Below are 18,284 nucleotides of genomic sequence, written 5' to 3' on the forward strand. Positions count from 1 at the left end.
CTGCTTGCCAGGGGGCTTCAAAGATGCCAGTCTTAGAAAGGGAAAGTTAGTCGGCTCCAGCTTAGGAGAACTGCCAAATTGAAATAATTTTCAGTTAGGGCTACCTGTGCCTATACATTGCACCCTTGCGTCAGCGGTTAACTGCAGGTCACAGCCCCTTGAGATGCACTCGAGTGCTCGATGGCACCTGTGTAGGAACAGCTGGCCCTTCACAAGGCGGCACACGCAGGGCGGAAGTGCCACACCCGAGGGTCTCGTGAGAGCTGTCACCAGGGTTGGGCCATGGAAAGGCCCTTATGGAACCAGAGAGCAGGCGTGACCATCCTCCACAGATAAGGAGACAGAGACCTGGAGAGGGGCACCAGGCCCACAGCTGTCCCACCCCCGGGCCATGATGCCCTGCCCTGATGGAGGCCAGGGTACCTGCAGATCTCAGTGGGTGCTGAGCCCAGGCCATGAGTTTTTCTGCATGGTCCAGATGCCACATGTCCAATCAGGGGCCCTCCTCTTTCCTGCCTGCCCTCCTTTCTCTGATCTGCCATACCTAGAAGTGGCATCTCTCACTGGCCCCATAACTGGTTAATCAGGACAAAGAAAAACACAGGGAGTCACCCTGAGGTCCTCTCTCCCTTTCCCTCAACCATCACTGACTTCTAGGAGCCACCTGCCCAGATGGCTGTCAGTCCCCCCATCTCCCTGCTTCCTCCCTTGGCCTCTGGCCCCTTCTCTCAACAGCAATTTGGAGGGGCTTCTGGAGTTCTCCAGCATAGCAGAGCCCCAGCCCCACCTTCTGGCTTCTACCACTCTGGAACAAAATCCTCTCTTGCCAAGGATCATAAGACTCTGCATGGTCTGGGGTCCCACTCCTCCCTCCCTCCAGCTGCAGCCTCTCTCTGTGCCCCAACCTGCCCCCCATGTCTAGCTGGTTTCCACTGACAGCATTGCTGCTTCAGACCAGGCTCCCTCCCCGCCCAGAGGGAGCATCCTGAACTCTGTACTCATTGAAATTAATTGGTGGCATATTAGTTAATCCTGTTTTCTCTGCTAGACCCGGAACTTCACAAAGCCAAGACCTAATCATATCTCATTCAAAGCACATGTTGATGGTCAGGAAGTGCTGGATGAAAACATCATTAGTCGATACTTTGTGTGAGAATAAGACCAACTTGGGAGGTGGGAGTGGGACTGGACCAAGGGAGATCTTGTCTCATCACCCCCAATGAGGAAGGACAGCTCCTAATACACTCCTGTGTGTGTGCTGGGGGGCTCTTCCAGCCCAGGGTTGCCTTCACAGTGATGCTCTCCCTGACTGCCCGGGGCAGAGGACCCTCCCTTTGTCGCCTACACCACTTTGTGCTTTGGGGAGGGGTGTGTGTACAAACTTGACCAACTTGTCCTGCTCTTTGTAGTTTTTTAAGGCAACAGTGTTGGGGTTACCAGGCCTGCCTTGAGTCAGGAAATGGCTTTGGGTTTTCTGACCAAGGACCATAAGGGTGGCCCCTGAATGCACTTCTGATGGGCAGCCTGGGCAGGGACAGGAGGCTTCCGGTGTGGCTGTGCGCAGCAGGGCAGGTGTGGAACCCAGGCATCCGGCAGACCCAAGGCTCAGCCCAGGTGCCTCTATCCACTTCCTTTTTGAAAGTGGCTTTATTGAAATAATTTACATATGATAAAGCTCTCTATTTACAGTATAAAAATTCAGTGCTTTTTAGTATATTTACAGAATTACAGAACTGTCCATAGTCTAATTTTAGAACATTTAGAACATTTCTAGCACCCCCCAAAAGGAACCATGTACCTACTAACAGCTCCAGTCCTGGGCATCCACATCAGGTTTCTGATTCAGGGACAGTTCACACACATGGAATCCTGGTCCCTGGCTTCTCTCATTCTGTGTGGTGTTTCCCAGGTGCCCCCTCCAGCAGTGCCTGCCCCTGCTTCTGCCTTTCTGTACTTGAATACTGGTACGTTGCATGGAGGGACCATATTTTACTTATCCACTTACCAGTTGGTGGACATCTAACTGGGTTGTTGGTAACATTATAAAGCCTTGCTGGTTCCTATAGGGTTTCTTGAGCGGGCTTCCAAATCTGCCCCATCCTTGCCAGCATCCTGTTGAGGAACGACAGCTGATGACTTTCACAAAGACCCCTTGAGGATCCTACCCTGTGTACTGGAGACCCTCCCCCATGCAGGTGCTTCCAAACATCTTAGGGAGTGGATTTTGCAGGGCTTAAGCTAGCCGTGTCTGCAGATGATGAGTTTGGAAGGCTGCGGTCTCTGCTGCAGATAGTTCACCTGGAGAACTTTCTACTTTCTGTTGAGGTGAGATTGCTAATCTTGTTTTTCTTAAGTTTAAAACTATTTTTATTATGGAACCTTTTTTTTTTTTTTAAAGGGATAGGATCTCTCTCTCTTGCCTAGGCTGGAGTGCAGGGGTGTGATCATAGCTTGTAACCTTGCACACCTAAGCTTAAGGGATCATCCTTCCTCAGCTTCCAAAGTAGCTGAGAATATAGATATGCACCACTATGCCTAGCTAATTTCTTAAGTCTTTTGTATAAACGGGGTCTTGCTTAGGGTGACCAGACGTCCCGCTTTTGGTGAAACAGTCCTGCTTTTCAGCAATTTGCCCTGCCTCCTGCGGCTTTTTAAAAAAGTCCCGATTTTTGGAAAGCATGCACAAACGGGCCGGGGAACAAGAAGGGAATATACAATTTTCGGCTGCCATGTGGCTATTTCACCAGGATATGAGTTTTATATTATTTTTGTTAATTTTATATGTTAAACTGTAATAATAACAAATAATTGCTGAGAAGTGATTATCAAGAACTGCGTATCAAAGTTGGCATTGTTGTCAGACCCTGCCCTGCCCTGCCCCCCCCCCCCATGTTGTCCCGCCTTACCGGTGTTAAAATCTGGTCACCCTAGTCTTGCTATATTGCCTGGGCTTGTCTTGAAATTCTGGCCTCAGGTGCTCCTCCAGTCTCAGCCTCTCGGAGTGCGTGGATTATAGGTGTGAGCCACTAGACTAGACCTACCCCTTTCTGGAAAGCCACAGGATAATAGAATGAACAGCTCCATCTCTACTTAGCTTCAACAAACCACAGTTTTTGCTAAAATACATTTTTAAAGACATAAACCTCGGTTGTTTCTTGTTTGTGTCTTCTGTCTCCCCACTCCACATGGGCTCCCGAGCTCAGATGCTAAGCCTTGTCCTTTTACATATTTTTACCCATCGCCCATACACGGTTTTGTGGAGTGGGTGAACAGGAGCTGCAGCACACATCATCTGAGGGACCAGAAATAACCATAGGTGGTGCATAGACAGGCCCCAGCATTAGCTTCCATGGGAAATTCTTCTTGTTCTCTGTCCTGGTGACACAAACAGAGCATCTCCGTCTGGTGCCTGCCTACCTGAACTGCTCTCACTCCTGCACCCTTTATAATAAGCAGAACCCAGCTTGAGCCCAGAGTGGACCCAGGCACAGAGTTGGTGCTGTGGTCCCTCTATCCAAGGACAGTCCTCTCAGGTTGTCCCAGCCACCCTGGTGAAGGCTGCCTTTAGAATGCATTTAAGTGCAGAGTTGATTGAAAGGCAAACCTTAAGGCAGTGGCAGGAGGCGCCTGTAAGCAGGAAAGGCTGATAAGCATGAGGGTGGTGGGTGAGTGGAGACAGGTGGAGGCCTCCGGTGTGACCACTCTCCTCTTTTCCCCGGGCCAGTTCCGGGCTGCCAGCCCTCCTCGCTGGTCTATCTCTGCATCTGCCTGGCAGTCAGCTGAAGGCATTTTTTGGAAGGGCCTGAACCATCTCAGGTGTCCCCTACTTAGACCTGAGTGGGGCCAAGACTGAGGCCTGTGAGGCCAGTACTCAGCCTGGTGTAGAGCCCACAGGTGCATGGGCTGCTGAGGATGCCCTTGGAGAGGCCATAGGCCAGGAGGCAGTGTCCCAGCCCTCCCCTGTCCTGCCTGTGACCTGAGCAAGAGGACTCACCTCTGGAAGTTGTCCTCATCTCTAAAGTGCAGACCACAGCAGCTCTCACTTCCTGGGGCAGGTGTAGGCCAGCATGATATACCCACTGCAAAATACTTGGTCCAGGCCTGGCCATGTCACTACTGGTCCAGCACTTTTTTATGGGGGTAAAAAGTGTCTAGTCCCACCAGCTTCCCTCCAGCTTCCTCTCTTTCATGGCACTAATAGTCACCTGAAACTAAATGTTTATGTGGGCAGCTATTGGTTTGCTGGTGACCATTCTGGGCGTAGAACACACCAAGAGTGAGGGCACTTCTGGGTTTGTTCACGCTGGCCCCAGTACCTGGGTGGTGCCTGGCGCACACTGGCCTGCAAATATTTTAAAGAAGGGAATGAATGTGCACTTTCCCTGAGGGCAGACAGTTCTGCTGACGTGAGCACCGACTCTATCCTGCATCTCTCGGCGCTGTGTTTGGCACTTAATCCAGGTTTCACCCAACACTGCCACCCTAGGCCCCTAGGCCTGCTTTAAGTGCTGACCTGGTGAGATCAGCTTCAGGAAGGGCTCAGCCCCTGCTCTGCTGTTCCCAGCTGGAGGACCTTGGCAAGCTCCTCTGAGCCCCAGTTCCATTGCCTGCAGAAGGGGACTCAGCTGTTGCCCCATGGGACTGTTTGAGGGCTGAGTGGGAGCAGCCCCCGCACCCCCCACACCCACCCCCCCGCCCGCATGCCCGCATGTCCCTCCGGCCCTTAGATCCTGGTGTCCAGTAAGATGCTGCCTTCTCTGGGCACCTCCCTGGGCCAGGCCAGGTGCCAGCACCATCCCTCAGCTCCTCTCTCTAGCCCTTTCTTGGCCTTTCTTTTTATTCATTCCCTGCCTCCCCACCCCATCCCAGGACGCTGACAAGAATGGTGAGAATCACTCATTCGCCCCAGAGGGCACCTCTGTGAGTGGCAGCCCAGGGTCGTGTCACCTCCCTTTCCTGGCCATCGACTTCATCTGGGGTATCTGAGGGGAAGCCTCCCTGGAAGGCATCTGTGCCCCTCCTGCCCGATGGAGTGGGCAGTGGGGAGGTGTGGTGCCCCCCGCAGGCCCAGGCCAGGAGCGGAGTGGAGCCCTATTCGCAGCGCCACCCATTGGCCTCACAGTTCCAAGAGCGGAACGGCCAGAGAAACCAGCTGTCTGCAGCCGCAGGGGAATTCTGGGCCCTCAGGGTCTCCTGCCCATCCCCGCCCCTGGGGTGGCAGAGGCATTCTTGTTTCCAGAGGGCGGTAAGGGCGGGAGGGCAGCTCGTAACTCAGGGTCCAGCCTCCAGCACCCCACGCGGCGGCATGCAGTCCAGGTATTTGAGACCCCTCCCCATCACCACGCCTTCTCACGCCCCTCTCCCGTGACGTCATGCTCCTCTCGCGCTGCATGATGGGAGAATCCTAATGTTTTCCAACAGATGCTCCAAGAACAGCTTTCAGATTAAAGCAATTGCAAGAGCAAAGATTTCTCTTTTTTCCTTTTTTTCCCCCCGGGGGGGGTGGGGGGTGGGGTGGGGGGAGGGAGCACCCCCAGACATTCCTGGACATCACCCCCTGCCCCAAGCATGCAATAAACACTGACAAGAAAAAGTTTTTATTTCCTGGTTCAACTTTTTTTTTCCTGGAGTATAGACTGAAGAATGGGAATAAACACGAATAAATAACACAGCGAGGCCGCGCACGCCGGGATGCGCCTGGCTGCAGCCGGAGAGGCTATTGTCTGCCTGCCCTGAAGCCAGCCCCGTGTCCTCCTGCAGCTCCTTCCCTTTCCCTAGCCTTTTTTTATTTTCCTTTTCAAAAAGACACCCCTTCCAGTCCCCTCGCCGGTGACCTTGGCCTCCTCGGATGCTCTGAATCCACACGGCTCCCTCCAACTTGCCCCCGTGCTGGCTGGGCCCATGGCCGCGTCTGAGGACGGGAGCGGCTGCCTCGTGTCGCGGGGCCGCTCGCAGAGTGACCCCAGCGTCCTCACAGACTCCTCGGCCACCTCTTCCGCGGATGCCGGGGAGAACCCAGGTAACGAGCTGGGCGGGGGCGGCCGGGCGGGTGGGGGAGGTACGAGGCAGGTGGCGCTGGGAGCGGTCCCGGCGCAGCTCCGCGCCCCTGCCTGCGTTTGGCGAGCTCTGGCAGGACCCCGAGCTCGGGCCCGCTGTTCCGTTCCCAGTAAGGCAGGGCTGGGGCGCCTCAGAGCCCTTTGTCCCGAAAGGAGCCGATTTCTCGGGGAGAGTCGGTCGCTGCAGTCTGCCCTCCTCGCCGGCAGGTGGGCTCTGCCGTCCCCTCGGAGGAAGCTTCCCTTCCTCGGCTGCCTACCCGCTGGGGGACGAGAGTCGGACCCGTGGCCGCCTCCGCCCAGGGCTGGCTCCGAGCTCTGTTCTCCCAGTCCAGCGTCGGGCCCCAGCTCTGGTGTCCCCGCTTGGGTACCCCGCCGGCCGGGCAGTGCTCTGCTCCGAGGCCACCGTGCACAGGGCTTCCGCTGGGCGCCGGCTCCCGCGGCCCCAGCGCACCTGGGCACGCCCGCCTCCCCGGACAGGTGTGCTGGGCAGAGCCGCCGGCGATGAAGGGCGTGCTCCAGGACGCAGACCGATTTCTCGTATGGACTCTGTCCACTCTTCCACCCCCAGGGCAGCGTGAATTGTTTAGGTGATAAACCGGTCACAAAGGCGTCTATAGGGCTTGATTGATTACTTTCCAGAGAGGAAGAAAGGCCTAATAAAGCAGGAGGGGGGTGGGCTGTGTGCGCCTGTCACCATGGAGACGCAGGAAGCAAAGTGATCATTAAAACCTTTCTCCACCAGAAGGCAATTTTCACTTCACTGGGAGAAGTCTGATCTTCTGAAATGTAGGGTTCAAAAAAAGAATCAAAGCTGGTGTTTTGGTATCAAGCCACAGGACTCAATTTCGTATCTTAGAGAAGCTCGAGCCCTTCGTAGATTACGTTGTGATGACAAGTTGCCTCTACCTTCCTTTGAAACCTTATTCTCTTTAAATGCAATGACCCCACATGGGGGCTGGATCATGTCCAACGGTGGGCACCAAAAGTGAAGATGACCCTTGGCCTGGGGAAGGCCCATTGGTGGGGAGGGACCCCTGCACTCTGCTGGGACACACCAGAGCTTCACTATCCAGCCGCCCAGAAACACCCACTAAAGGCGGTTCCTGGGGCACCAGGCTGCTATTTGAAAATTTAAACAATAAACCCATGCAAGTGTTGAAGATTTCTTTGTTAGGAGTATTGACACTGTGTCTTTCGCCTTTTCTGGATCTGGGAGGGTGAGTTAATTTCCTTGGTGTTTGAGGCAGAGGTCGCCAGAGCAGACCCTTGAGGCTTTAATTCATCTTTTTATTAGACTTTGAGGATTAAGCGCTCGGCACTCCATGATGGATTGGTTTTCTCTGTGGTGGAGACGCTCATCCACGATGGTTCCAATTATGGAAGTTGAGTGGTTCCTCACAAGAGAATCTCCCGGCTCTCTTTGTCTCCCTGGCAGTAAAAGGAAGCAAACTTGAAATGGAAATTATGGAGGACTTAGCCTTTTGGCTGTCTGTGAGCCGAAGCCTCTGTGGGTAGGAGCGGAGGGGGGTTTGGCAGGTGCTGCGGGTCCACGAGGGAGAGAGGAGGAGGGCTTGGCTGGCTGTGATTAAGTTACGCCTTGGAAGGATTGACATTTGAGTTCTTCTCTGGTTCAGCTGGTCAGCGTGGTACCCAGAGAGCAGGAGTCAGAGGCAAAAAGTCTAAAATCCATACAATTCTGTGAGTGGTACAACCTTATTGAAAAGCACCAGGCAATTAAGTATTAATGGCTTGTGTTAAGCAGAGAATTCTCTTTTTGTTCTGGTAGAAAGAGAATCAGAATCTTCAAGTTGGAAGGAACCTGAGAGCTTGAAGCCAGTGGGGTGGAGTTGGGGTACAGTCCTCTAATTGCTTTGCGTGGCTGGCTGGCATGTGCTTGCACACCTCTTCCGATGGGGCACTCATGTCTTGCTGACGTAGAGCATGTATGCCTTTGGGGAGATCTATTTACAAATCCTTTTTCAAGTGGCTCCAAAGGGTCTGCTGTTACTCTGTCCATGTGGGATCTTCTCATGCTGCTTTCAGAGAAAATGTGATGTTTAGGTCAGTTGTGGCAACAGCCTCATTTCTTCACCTGGCTGAGCAGTCTTGGCCCCTTACCTGTTCTTTCTTTAAGAGCTCTGTGTTCGTCCACCTGCTGCTGTGACTCATGCTCTTCAAAAGTGAACCTGATATCCCAGGTGGGGAAGAACCCAATGCCAAGTACAATAGAAGGGTTGCCTCCTTTAATCTCAATTCTGTATTTTCACCAGCCGCCCAAGTTGGTGTTTATTCTTCCTCCAAAAGGCATTTTAATGCATCCATATTCTTATAGTAAAAACTCAAAACGTTTTTAGAGAGGTGAACTGTGTTCAGTACTTCTGCCTCTCATTCTCCAGAGACTGAGGTGCTACATGGGACCTTTTCAACATGTTTGTGTGTGCTTATGTCGGGACAGCAGCAGGTGGAAATACAGCATGCACAGAGATCGTCAATGCCAGGTCTTGGGGGTCACATTACTACATTCACCACACTTTTGTTTTGTTAGCCACATAGAATTCCAAGGAGTGTACATTTTATTTTATTTTTTTTATTAAGTCATATATACATAGAACATGAATACATTTATGCCTTTGTGGGATTCAATGTGTTGATTATTTGTATAAATTGGAGGGCTCACATCCTACTAATTAACATAGATTTCACCTTGTTTACTTAATCAGAGTGTTAAGACATTTACCTCTTTTATGTTTACATGGATGGAGCTGGAATATATTCTTCTTAGTAAAGTATCTCAGGAATAGGAATGCACTTTTTATGGTATTTTTGTAGTGCTTCCTCCAAGGTGTGTACCAGCTCCCGGGGCATCAGCTGGGTGTGGCAAGGGACCCAAAGTTCTTATTTTAAAAATTTTGTATCCTGGAAAATGTACGAACTCACACTCGCACTTTCAGAGTTTGAGAGGGCCCTTTCTTCAGACCCTTGCCAACACCTGAGATCATCAATCTGTTTTTCTCTAGCAGGAAGCGTGACAAGTGGTTTCTTGAGTTACTCTGTGGTTCTGGGATTGCCAGTGAACATGAGCATCTTTTGTGGCCTTATTAGTGTATTAAATCCCTCGGTGGCCACGACTGTGGCGATGGACTGCATGGCAGGATGAAGTACTTCCCCTCAGGGATAACGCTCCTGCTATCGCTGCATCACTGCCCTGTTAATGGTCCGTCTGCATCTTCACCACAGTCCGCTCTCTGACTCCATACTCTGTACCCACAAGCACAGTTAGGTGTTCTTTCAAAACAAAATCTTGTAAAGGCTAAGGAAGCATCCTTCTGAGGAGTTCATAGTCACAAGGAGTCTTAACGTCCCTCGCTCTGTCTACTCCCAGGCTCTGGGAATGGGCTTCTGCCCTCTCCATGCCATGGGGCCAGTGCTGTCATTTCATTGCCTCCCAGATGCCAATGCCATAGACTGGTCAAAAGCCACTTGGAGCAGCTTTTAAAAATGTTTTTTCTTGAGGCCTTGCAAGTGACCTTTTCAAGATCCTGCTCTGGAGGGTCTGATGCACAGCTCAGGGGAATCTTGGGCCTTGGCCAGTGTTTCTCGCCCTTAGTACTGTCCCATTTGTGGCCAGGTCCTTTTTGTGGTGGGGTCTGTCCTGGGCACTGTAGGATGCTGGGGCACACCCTGGCCTCTACCCACTGGACGGCAGTCAAAGATGTCTGCAGACATTGTCAGTGAGCCCCTGGGTATAACGTCTCCCTGGAGAACCACTGATGTGCAGTGCTGACTCTGAAGTATGTGTTTCAGAGCTTGCGGGAAGGATTCCTCACATGCATGGTGGCCTCGGATCAGGTGTGTTCTTAATGAGTCCCAGGCAACCATGCTGGAGAACCACAGGGTCTGGACCTCAGCCATGGCCTCAGGCTCCCTCTGCTGACAACTTCTGCATGTATGTCCATCAGTCCATGCCCCTGTGTCCGTGTGTGTGTGTCCTGCCCTGGCTCTGAGCTCCAGCCCCCTGTGTCCTGCTGACTCCTTCTCCTTCAAGTCTCCCAGGCCCTGCCCAGTCAGATCTGATCCCATTTCTGATTTGTTCCTGGCATGTATCATCTCCAGGGATTCTCTGTGAACTACGCCTGTGGGGATACAGGGGCCTTGACTGTCACCAGCAGTGCTGCAAGCCTGAGCTCAGCACAGATTGCAGACTCGGGAGACTTGTAGTGAGCATGTACGGTGAGCAGGCAGGAGCACCAGGCACCTGTGTCTTGACGGATGGCCCAGAACCCTTTCAGAACTTCCTCTCCCTCCTGAGCTGCAGGGACACACAGACATGTCCCTACCCCAGACCTGCGGTCCCATGCTCGCCCCTTCCTCCTGGGTGCCTCTCTGCATACAGGTGTGTGCTTGAGATGGCGGCTGTTTCCTTCCTCAGAGCACACCTTCTTCACCAGGCTCTGTTCTTTATTTCTGTTTATTTCAAAATATTAAGGCATTACACATGTTTTGTTACACAGATACCTTATACAGAAGGCTTAAGTCAGGGCTTTTGGTGTGTTGTTACCAGAAGAATGTTCCTTGTACCCAATAAGTTTTTATCCCATACCCACCCCCAACCTCTCCCCTTCCTGGTTTCCAGTGTGTCCTTTATATCTCTTGGTGTGTGGCCATGGCTTAGCTCCCATGACTAGAGAGTACATGTGGTGTTTGGTTTTCCATTCCTGAGATATTGCACTTAGGATAAGGGTCTCTACTTTCATCCAAGTTGCTGAAAACATTATTTCTTTCTCTTTCATGGCTGAGTAGTACTCTGTGGTATTGATATATATTGCATTTTCTTTATCCCCGCTCATGAATTGATAGGCACTTGGCTTGATTCCACATCTTAGCAATTGTGAATTTTGCTGTGATAAACATTCAGGTGCCGGTGTCTTTTTGATAAAATGACTTTCTCCTTTGGGTAGATACCCAGCAGTGGGATTGATGGATTGAATGGTAGATCTACATTTATTTCTCTGAGGACTCGCCATGCTGTTTTTCATAGAGGCTGTACTAATTTGCAGTCCCAACAGTGTATAAGTGTTCCTTTCTCTGAGCATCCACACCCGTGTCTACTTTTTTTTTTGTAACTTTTTAATAATGGCCTTCCTAGGGGTAAGGTGGCATCTCACTGTACTTTTCCTTTTCATTTTCCTGATGATTAGTGGTGTTTAGCATTTTTCATGTTTGTAGGCCATTTATCTATCTTCTTTTTTGAAAAAGTTCTGTTCGTAGGTCATTTATCTTCTTTTGAAAAACTTCTGTTTACTTATTTTACCCCCTTTTTGATGGGGTTCCTGGTATTTTTCTTACTGATTTAAGTTCTTTATAGATTTTGGATATTCTTTCTTTGTCAGATGCATAGTTTGTAAATATTTTCTCCCATTCTGTAGATTGCTGATACAATCTGTTGATTATTTTGTTTGCTGTGCAGAAGCTTTCGAATTTAATTAAGTCCTATTTATTTATTTTTGTTGTTGCTATATTTGCCTTTGAGGTCTTAGTCATAGATTATTTCCCTAGGTTGATAGCTAGGAGAGTTTTTCCTAATTTTCTTCTGGAAATGGAATGGTTTCATACCTTACTTATCCGTCCTGAATCATTTTTTGTATATGCTGAGAGATAGGGGTCCTGTGTCATTCCACTGCATGTGGCTTTTCAGTTTCCCCAACGCCATTTATTGAATAGGGCTCCCTTTCCCCAGTGTATATTGTCATCTGCTTTGTCAAAGATCAGTGGGGTGTAGTCATACGGTTTTATTTCTGGGTTCTCTCTTCCATTCCATTGGTCTATTTCTCTCCATTTTATGGCTGAGTAGTACTCCATGGTATTTATATATATTACACTTTCTATTCTTGATTTTGGTACCAATACTGTGTTTTGGTTCTGTAGTCTTGTAGTATAATTTGAAGTTAGTAACATGATGTATCCAGATTTGTTCTTTTTGCTTGGGATTATTCTCGCTATTCATGGTTCCAAATGAAGCTTGGGATTATTTTTTCTAGGTCTGTGAAGACATTGGTATTTTGGTGAGAATGGCTTTGAACCTATAAATCACTTTGGGAAGTATGGGCATTTTAACAGTTGATTCTACCAATCCATGCACAGGGGGTGTTTTTCCATTTGTCTGGGTCATCTGTGGTTTCTTTCCTCTGTGTTCTATAATGCTCTTTGGTTAAGTATGCTTCTGTTTTATTTTCTTTATAGCTGTTATGAATGGAATTGAATCTTTAATTTGACTCTCAGCTTGACTGTTATTAGTATATAGAGATGCTACTGCTTTGTGTAGATCGATTTTGTAATCTGAGACTTTGCTGAATTGTGAATTCTGGGAGTCATTTGGGAGGGTTTTCTAAGTATAATATCATAGCAAACAGGGATAGTTTGACTTCTGCTTTCGTGATTTGGGTGCCCTTTATTTCCTTCTCTTGCTTGATTGCTCTGGCAAGGACTTCTAGGACTACGTAGGCACCCTCCTCTTATTCCAGTTCTTAGCGGAGAATGCTTTCAACTCTCTCAAATTAAGTATGATGTTGGCCAGGGGGTTATCAGATGTGGCTTTTATAATTTTTTCTAAGCCTAGTTTGTTGAGAGCATTTTATCATGAAAGCATGCTGGGTTTTATCAAATGCATTTTCTTCATCCATTGAGATGATGATATGGTCTTTGTTTCTGTTAATGTGGTTAATCATGTTTATAGATTTGTGTGTGTTGAACTACCCTGGCATGCCTGGGACAAAACACACTGTATTGTGGTGAATTATCATTTTGATATGTCATTGAATTCTATTTGTTAGTATTTTTTGAGGATTTTTGAATGTATGTTTATAAGGGATGTTGATCTGTAGTTTTATCTATGTGTTTAAGGGATACTGGTCTTAAGTTTTATTTTTTGTTTGTTTCATTTCTTATCGTTCATGTTAAGGTTATACTGGTTTAATTGAATGAGCTGGGGGGATTTCCTCCTTGTTGTTATGAAATAATTTCTGTGGGATAGGTAGCAGTTCTTCTTTGTAGGTCCAGTAGAATTTGGCTATGAATCCATCTGATCCAAGGCTTTTTTGTCATTGTTATTGGGAGATTTTCTATTATTCTATATTCCATTATTCAATAATATTCTATTATTCAATATTGCTACTCATTATTGGTTTCTACAGGATTTCTATTTCTTCCCAATTGAAGCTGGGGAGCTTGTGTGTTTTCAGGAATTTATCTGTTTCTTCTATATTTTCTAATTTGTTTGCACAGAAGTTTTTGTTGTATTCATGGATGATATTTTGTATTTCTTTGGTATCATTTGTCATGTCTCTTTTTTCACTTCAGATTGAGTTTGAGACTTTTCTACCTCTTGTTTTATTGATTTATTTTTTTCTTTTCAAAAAGTTGATTTTTTTCTTGGGTTTTGTTATTCCTTTTTTTCTCCTGGCTTTGGGTCCAGTTTGTTCTTGTTTTTCTAGTTCCTTGAGATGTGACACGAAGCTGTTAATTTGTGGTCTTTCTGTCTTTTTGGTGAATGCATTTAAGGCTAGGAATTTTCCCCTTTGGACTGACTTTTCCGTGTCCCGTAGATTTGGGAAGCTTGTGTCCTCTTTGCCATTCATTTCAAGGAATGTTTTAATTTTCATTTTAATTTTGTCACTGACCCAAGAATCAGTCAGCAGGAGGTTATTTAATTTTCATGACTTTGCGTAAAAGTGTGTGTTCCTCTTAGAATTAATTTCAGTTTAATTTCACTGTGGTCTGAGAAGATCTGGTATGATTTCGATTGTTTTGAATTTGCTGACACTTGTTTTATGGGCCAAGGCATGATCAGTTTTGGAAAATGCCCCACGTGCTGATGAGAAGAATATATATTTAGTTGTTTGGGGGTAGAATGTTCTGTACATGTCTGTTAGGTGAATTGGTTCTGGAGTCTCATTTAAGTCCATTGTTTCTTTACTCATTTTCTGCTTTGATGATCTGTCCAGTTCTTCTGTCAGTGGGGCATTGAAGTCCCTGGGAATTAAAACGTTACTGTTTGTTTATTTATTTATTTCTTGCTTAGGTCTTGCAGAATTTGCTTTATCCATATGGGAGCCCCTGTGTTAGGTACATATATATATTTAGGGTTGTTATGTCTTTGTGTTGAATTTCTCCCTTTACTATTATACTCTAGCCATTTTTGTCTTCTTCTTTGTTTTTAAACATTGTGGATTTAAAGTCTATTTTATCCGATAGGAAAATGACTACATGTACTTACCCTAGGTTTGATTTACAGGGAATGTTTTTTTGCATCCTTTTACCTTGACTCTTTGTGTGTCCTTTGGGTTAGATGTGTTTCCTGTAGACATTAGATAGTTAGGTTGCGTCAAGCAATCTGTCTTTTGAGTGGGGCATTCACACCACTCACATTGAGAGTTACTGTCAATACGTGGGATGCTGTCTGTTCATCATGTTGGATGATACCTTATTGTTTTGCTTTCCCTCTTGTGTCATTGTTTTATAAGAGCCGTGAGCTCCATCTTGGATGTTTTTTACACTGGTTGGGATCTATGAGGCTGTTCCATGTAGAATGCAGTTTTGAGATTTCCTGTAGGATGGATCTAGTAGTGACAGATCACCTTAGTGTTTGCTTGTCTTGGAACGTCCTTAGTTCTAGATCATTTATGAAACTTAATTTTGTACAGCACAGAATTCTTGGCTGGCAGTTGTTCTGTTTAGGAAGAGTAAACATGGGGCCCTAATCCCTTCTGCCTTGTAAGGTCTTCACTGAAAAGTCTGCTGTTAGCTTCATGGGTTTTTCTTTGCAGGTTAGTTGCCACTTTCATCCTGTAGCTTGGAGAATTTTCTCCTTCATGTTGACTTTGTCTAGGCTGATGACTAAGTGTCTTGGGAATGTGCTGGTTGCTGCGAATCTTCCCACAGTTTGATGAACATCTTGTATCTGGATAGCTGAATATCTAGGGAAGTTCTCAATAATTTTCTTAAATATATTTTCCATGATTTTTGCTTTTTCTTCTTCTCCCTCCTGGATACCTTTAATACATATATTGACTCATTTCGCATAGCCCCACATTTCTCCAAGTAATTGTTCATGCTTTATGCTTCTTTCTGCATCTTTGACTGACTGGGTTAGTTCAAAAGCTTTGTCTTCAAGCTCTGAGACGCTTTCTTCCACTTGGCCGAGCCTGCTGTTGATGCTTTCTGCTGTATTTTATTATCCCCTAAATGTCTTTCATTTCCTTAAGGCCTGTTATATCCTGTCCTGTGTTGTCTATCTCTTTAGTGAGTTTTCTCCTATTTTAAATTCATATCTTGACGTTTTCGTGGTGGGGGGTTGTTTCGTTTTGATTTTCAACTTTCTCTTCAATTCCATTTATCTTGTTTTCCATCCATATTCCGAATCCCATTTCTGACATTTTGATAATTCCTTTCGATTGGAGTCCATTGCTTTGGTCTCTACTATGGTCCCTGGGGGGATGTTGGGCTAGCTTGTTTTTTCATGTCATCAGAGTTCTTGGGTTTCTTCTCATCTGCGACATCTTCTCTCAGTTCAGGGCTGATAGGTTTGTGACACACCTGTTCTCCTTTGCTGGGAACTCTTTTACTTAGTAATAAAAAGGAGGAATCCCTAGATAACACTGTTGTGTCTTATCTGGGAGGACTGACCTGGCATGAGTGGGCTGCATGCATTGAGAGCCTGTGATGCAGCTGTTCTCCTGTGTTGTCTGTTCCCCTGTGGTTGTCACAGTCCAAGCCAGTGTTGGGGGATATTCATTTGGATTGGTGGCTTGGTCTTCAGGCCACTGTTGAGAACTTGGATGTGAGCTGTGCAAGTCCCTCTCCACAGAGGCCATTGGTAGGACCTTGGCCAGCACCTGGGTGGGTCATGGGTCCTTGATGGGAACCTGGACATGTTGTAGGACTGCAGCCTACAGCAGGGCATACCAGCCTCTTTGTGGGACATGGAACCCTGGTGAGCAATTGGATAGGGGGTCTTAGCTGGTGTGTAGGTGGGTTGTGGGGACTGCCAGTGGCGGGCTGGCTTCTCAGGCAGCTGGGCCTCTCACAGCTGGGCCACTCATAGCTGCTAGGGCTGGTGTGATGCACAGCTCCCAGCTGGGGAGTTACAGTGGCGGAAGCTCTCCCTTTGCCCAGGCCTGATGGTGCCAGCCACCATGGTGCTATTCAGATGGCAGTGACATTATTGAGATGGCAAGATGGTGGCGGCAGATGCTGAGGGCCAGTGAGTGCCTGCTTTGTTTGGATACATAGAGGGTGGCCAGGGATGTGAGTTGGGGTGGCTCATGGCACCCAGTTACAGCATGTGTGAGAGTCCTGTCCACCCCACCCTTTCTCTGACCTGGCAAGAGTAATGGGGAGCCAGCTCCTGTGGTGCTGACCCCTCTGCAGACCAGGCTCTCTGGGACTGAGCGTGCAGATTGGTGTCTGGTGCCATGACCTGGGAACAAAAACTGGCAGGACCCCCTGTGCCCACTCTCTGGTGTGATACGGCTGCAGTCTCCAAGCAGCATCTTGATCCAGTCCAGGCCTACTGGGGCAGGAGTGATCCATCATCAAAGCTCAGGTTTCAGTGTCCACTGAGGGAGTAGACAGCCCTGGGGATCTAACCCTCCTCCATGTGTGGATACTTCTTCCAGGTACCTCCCAATCTTCCCAGCTCTTTCTCTGGCTTTGGGCATCTCTGGTCACTTCTCTATGGTTCCTGGTGGTTCCTTCTCTGATGGTGCTCTCTCTGAGAATTTCCATATGCAGGTGAACTTCTATCCACACCTTGATCCTCTCATTGAAAGCAGCAAGAGTATCTCGTCTCCAATCCAGCCCCTCCTCCTGGGACCTATTCTTGTTGCCCTCACTGTCCCACAGCTCTGTGTCCTTCCAGTCACCAGCTCTTGGAATCCTCCCCCCTACCACCCAGCTGTAGCCTCCACCCTCCCTGCCTTCCTCTTCTTCTCCTGGACAGCCTTATTGGAGGCTTGGTCTCTTCTCGTACCCAGCTCTCCTGCAGGCTAGGAAGTTTCCTGCACACAGATCTGGTCTGGTTTCTTCTTGTCCCAAACCCTTCCACATGTCTCTCCTGGAGGAGGTGGCAAGTGGGGGCACAGGCCCCAGGTCGATACTGTGGGTCTTTTTAGTTTCATTCCTCGAATGTTCTCGTCCCCTGGAGTCCCAAGTTCTGGGGACTCCCTCCGGCCCTTGTAGAGTGTCTGCATGGCTTAATTAGCAGCAGAACTATGCAGTAATTACCTTGTCAGCATCTTCAGGGTTATTAAAAATAAAAACTGGATGCTTTAAAAAATACAGAGTTGTTTTTTTCCCCCCCGATCATGAAAGCACTGGGTGTTCATTACAGAAAATGGATGCTTTTAAAATTCTCATTCTCCACCCTCTTCTCACCCAAGCCCTGTGCAGAAGCCAGTGACAATGGGCAGCTTTGTCTCTGGAACCTTCCCAGAAGCTGGCGTCCCTGCTTAGTGCTAGAATAACTGACCCCACGATGTCAGGGTTGAGCCCAATCTGTCCCCTGCTCCCTGTGGTCCCAGAAGGCTATTTCCTCCCCCACCACCTCACTTGTCACTCTAGGAAGTGATCTTATTTGTTTATTTGACAAAATTGCCTATGGTCTGTCCAATACAGTAGACATTAGCTACATGTGGCAATTTTAATCTAAATTAAATATTATTAAATCATAATTCCATTAGTCACACTAGCCACATTTCAATGCTCAGTAGCCACATGGAGCTGAGGCTGTCATAATGACTAGTGCAGATCTGGAACATTCCATCCTCGTAGATGGCTTTGTTGATGGCAGTGCTCAGACTAGAAGCAGGGCAGGATTTTGTCTTGTCTTCCTGGCTGTGTCACCAGCACTGGCACAGCTCTAGCACCCCAGTGGTTCCCCACAGCTCCAGCACCCCAGTGGTTCCCCAAAGCTCCAGCACCCCAGTGGTTCCCCACAGCTCCAGCACCCCAGTGGTTCCCCAAAGCTCCAGCACCCCAGTGGTTCCCCACAGCTCCAGCACCCCAATAGTCTCTCACAGCTCCAGCATCCCAGTAGTTCCCTGGGGAATGTTTGTTGATGGGATGGAGATGCCAGAGAGTGACGACGTGATCTTGGAGTTCTCCTGCAGAAGGGGCCGAGACGGCCTAAATAGAGGGTGTTTCTTATTCACACAGGACTGTCCTATTTCAGCT

The 18,284-nt window shown here is 48.2% G+C and overlaps 1 protein-coding gene across 1 annotated transcript in view; it reads left to right on the forward strand.

Annotated features, from left to right (window-relative positions):
* Nucleotides 1-5,448: 5,448 nt before the first annotated feature.
* The window catches only part of PHACTR3 (phosphatase and actin regulator 3), a 196,825-nt gene continuing 183,989 nt past the window's right edge, over nucleotides 5,449-18,284 (forward strand). Inside the window, exon 1 of the mRNA XM_003787748.1 lies at nucleotides 5,449-6,019. Within this exon, the coding sequence (XP_003787796.1) occupies nucleotides 5,902-6,019 (118 nt within the window). The 5' untranslated portion in view covers nucleotides 5,449-5,901. The remainder of the gene's footprint in view (nucleotides 6,020-18,284) is intronic.

Source organism: Otolemur garnettii, unplaced genomic scaffold (assembly GCF_000181295.1).
Source record: "Otolemur garnettii isolate 467f Iridium unplaced genomic scaffold, OtoGar3 scaffold00023, whole genome shotgun sequence".
In the NCBI taxonomy this organism is placed as follows: Eukaryota; Metazoa; Chordata; class Mammalia; order Primates; family Galagidae; genus Otolemur; species Otolemur garnettii.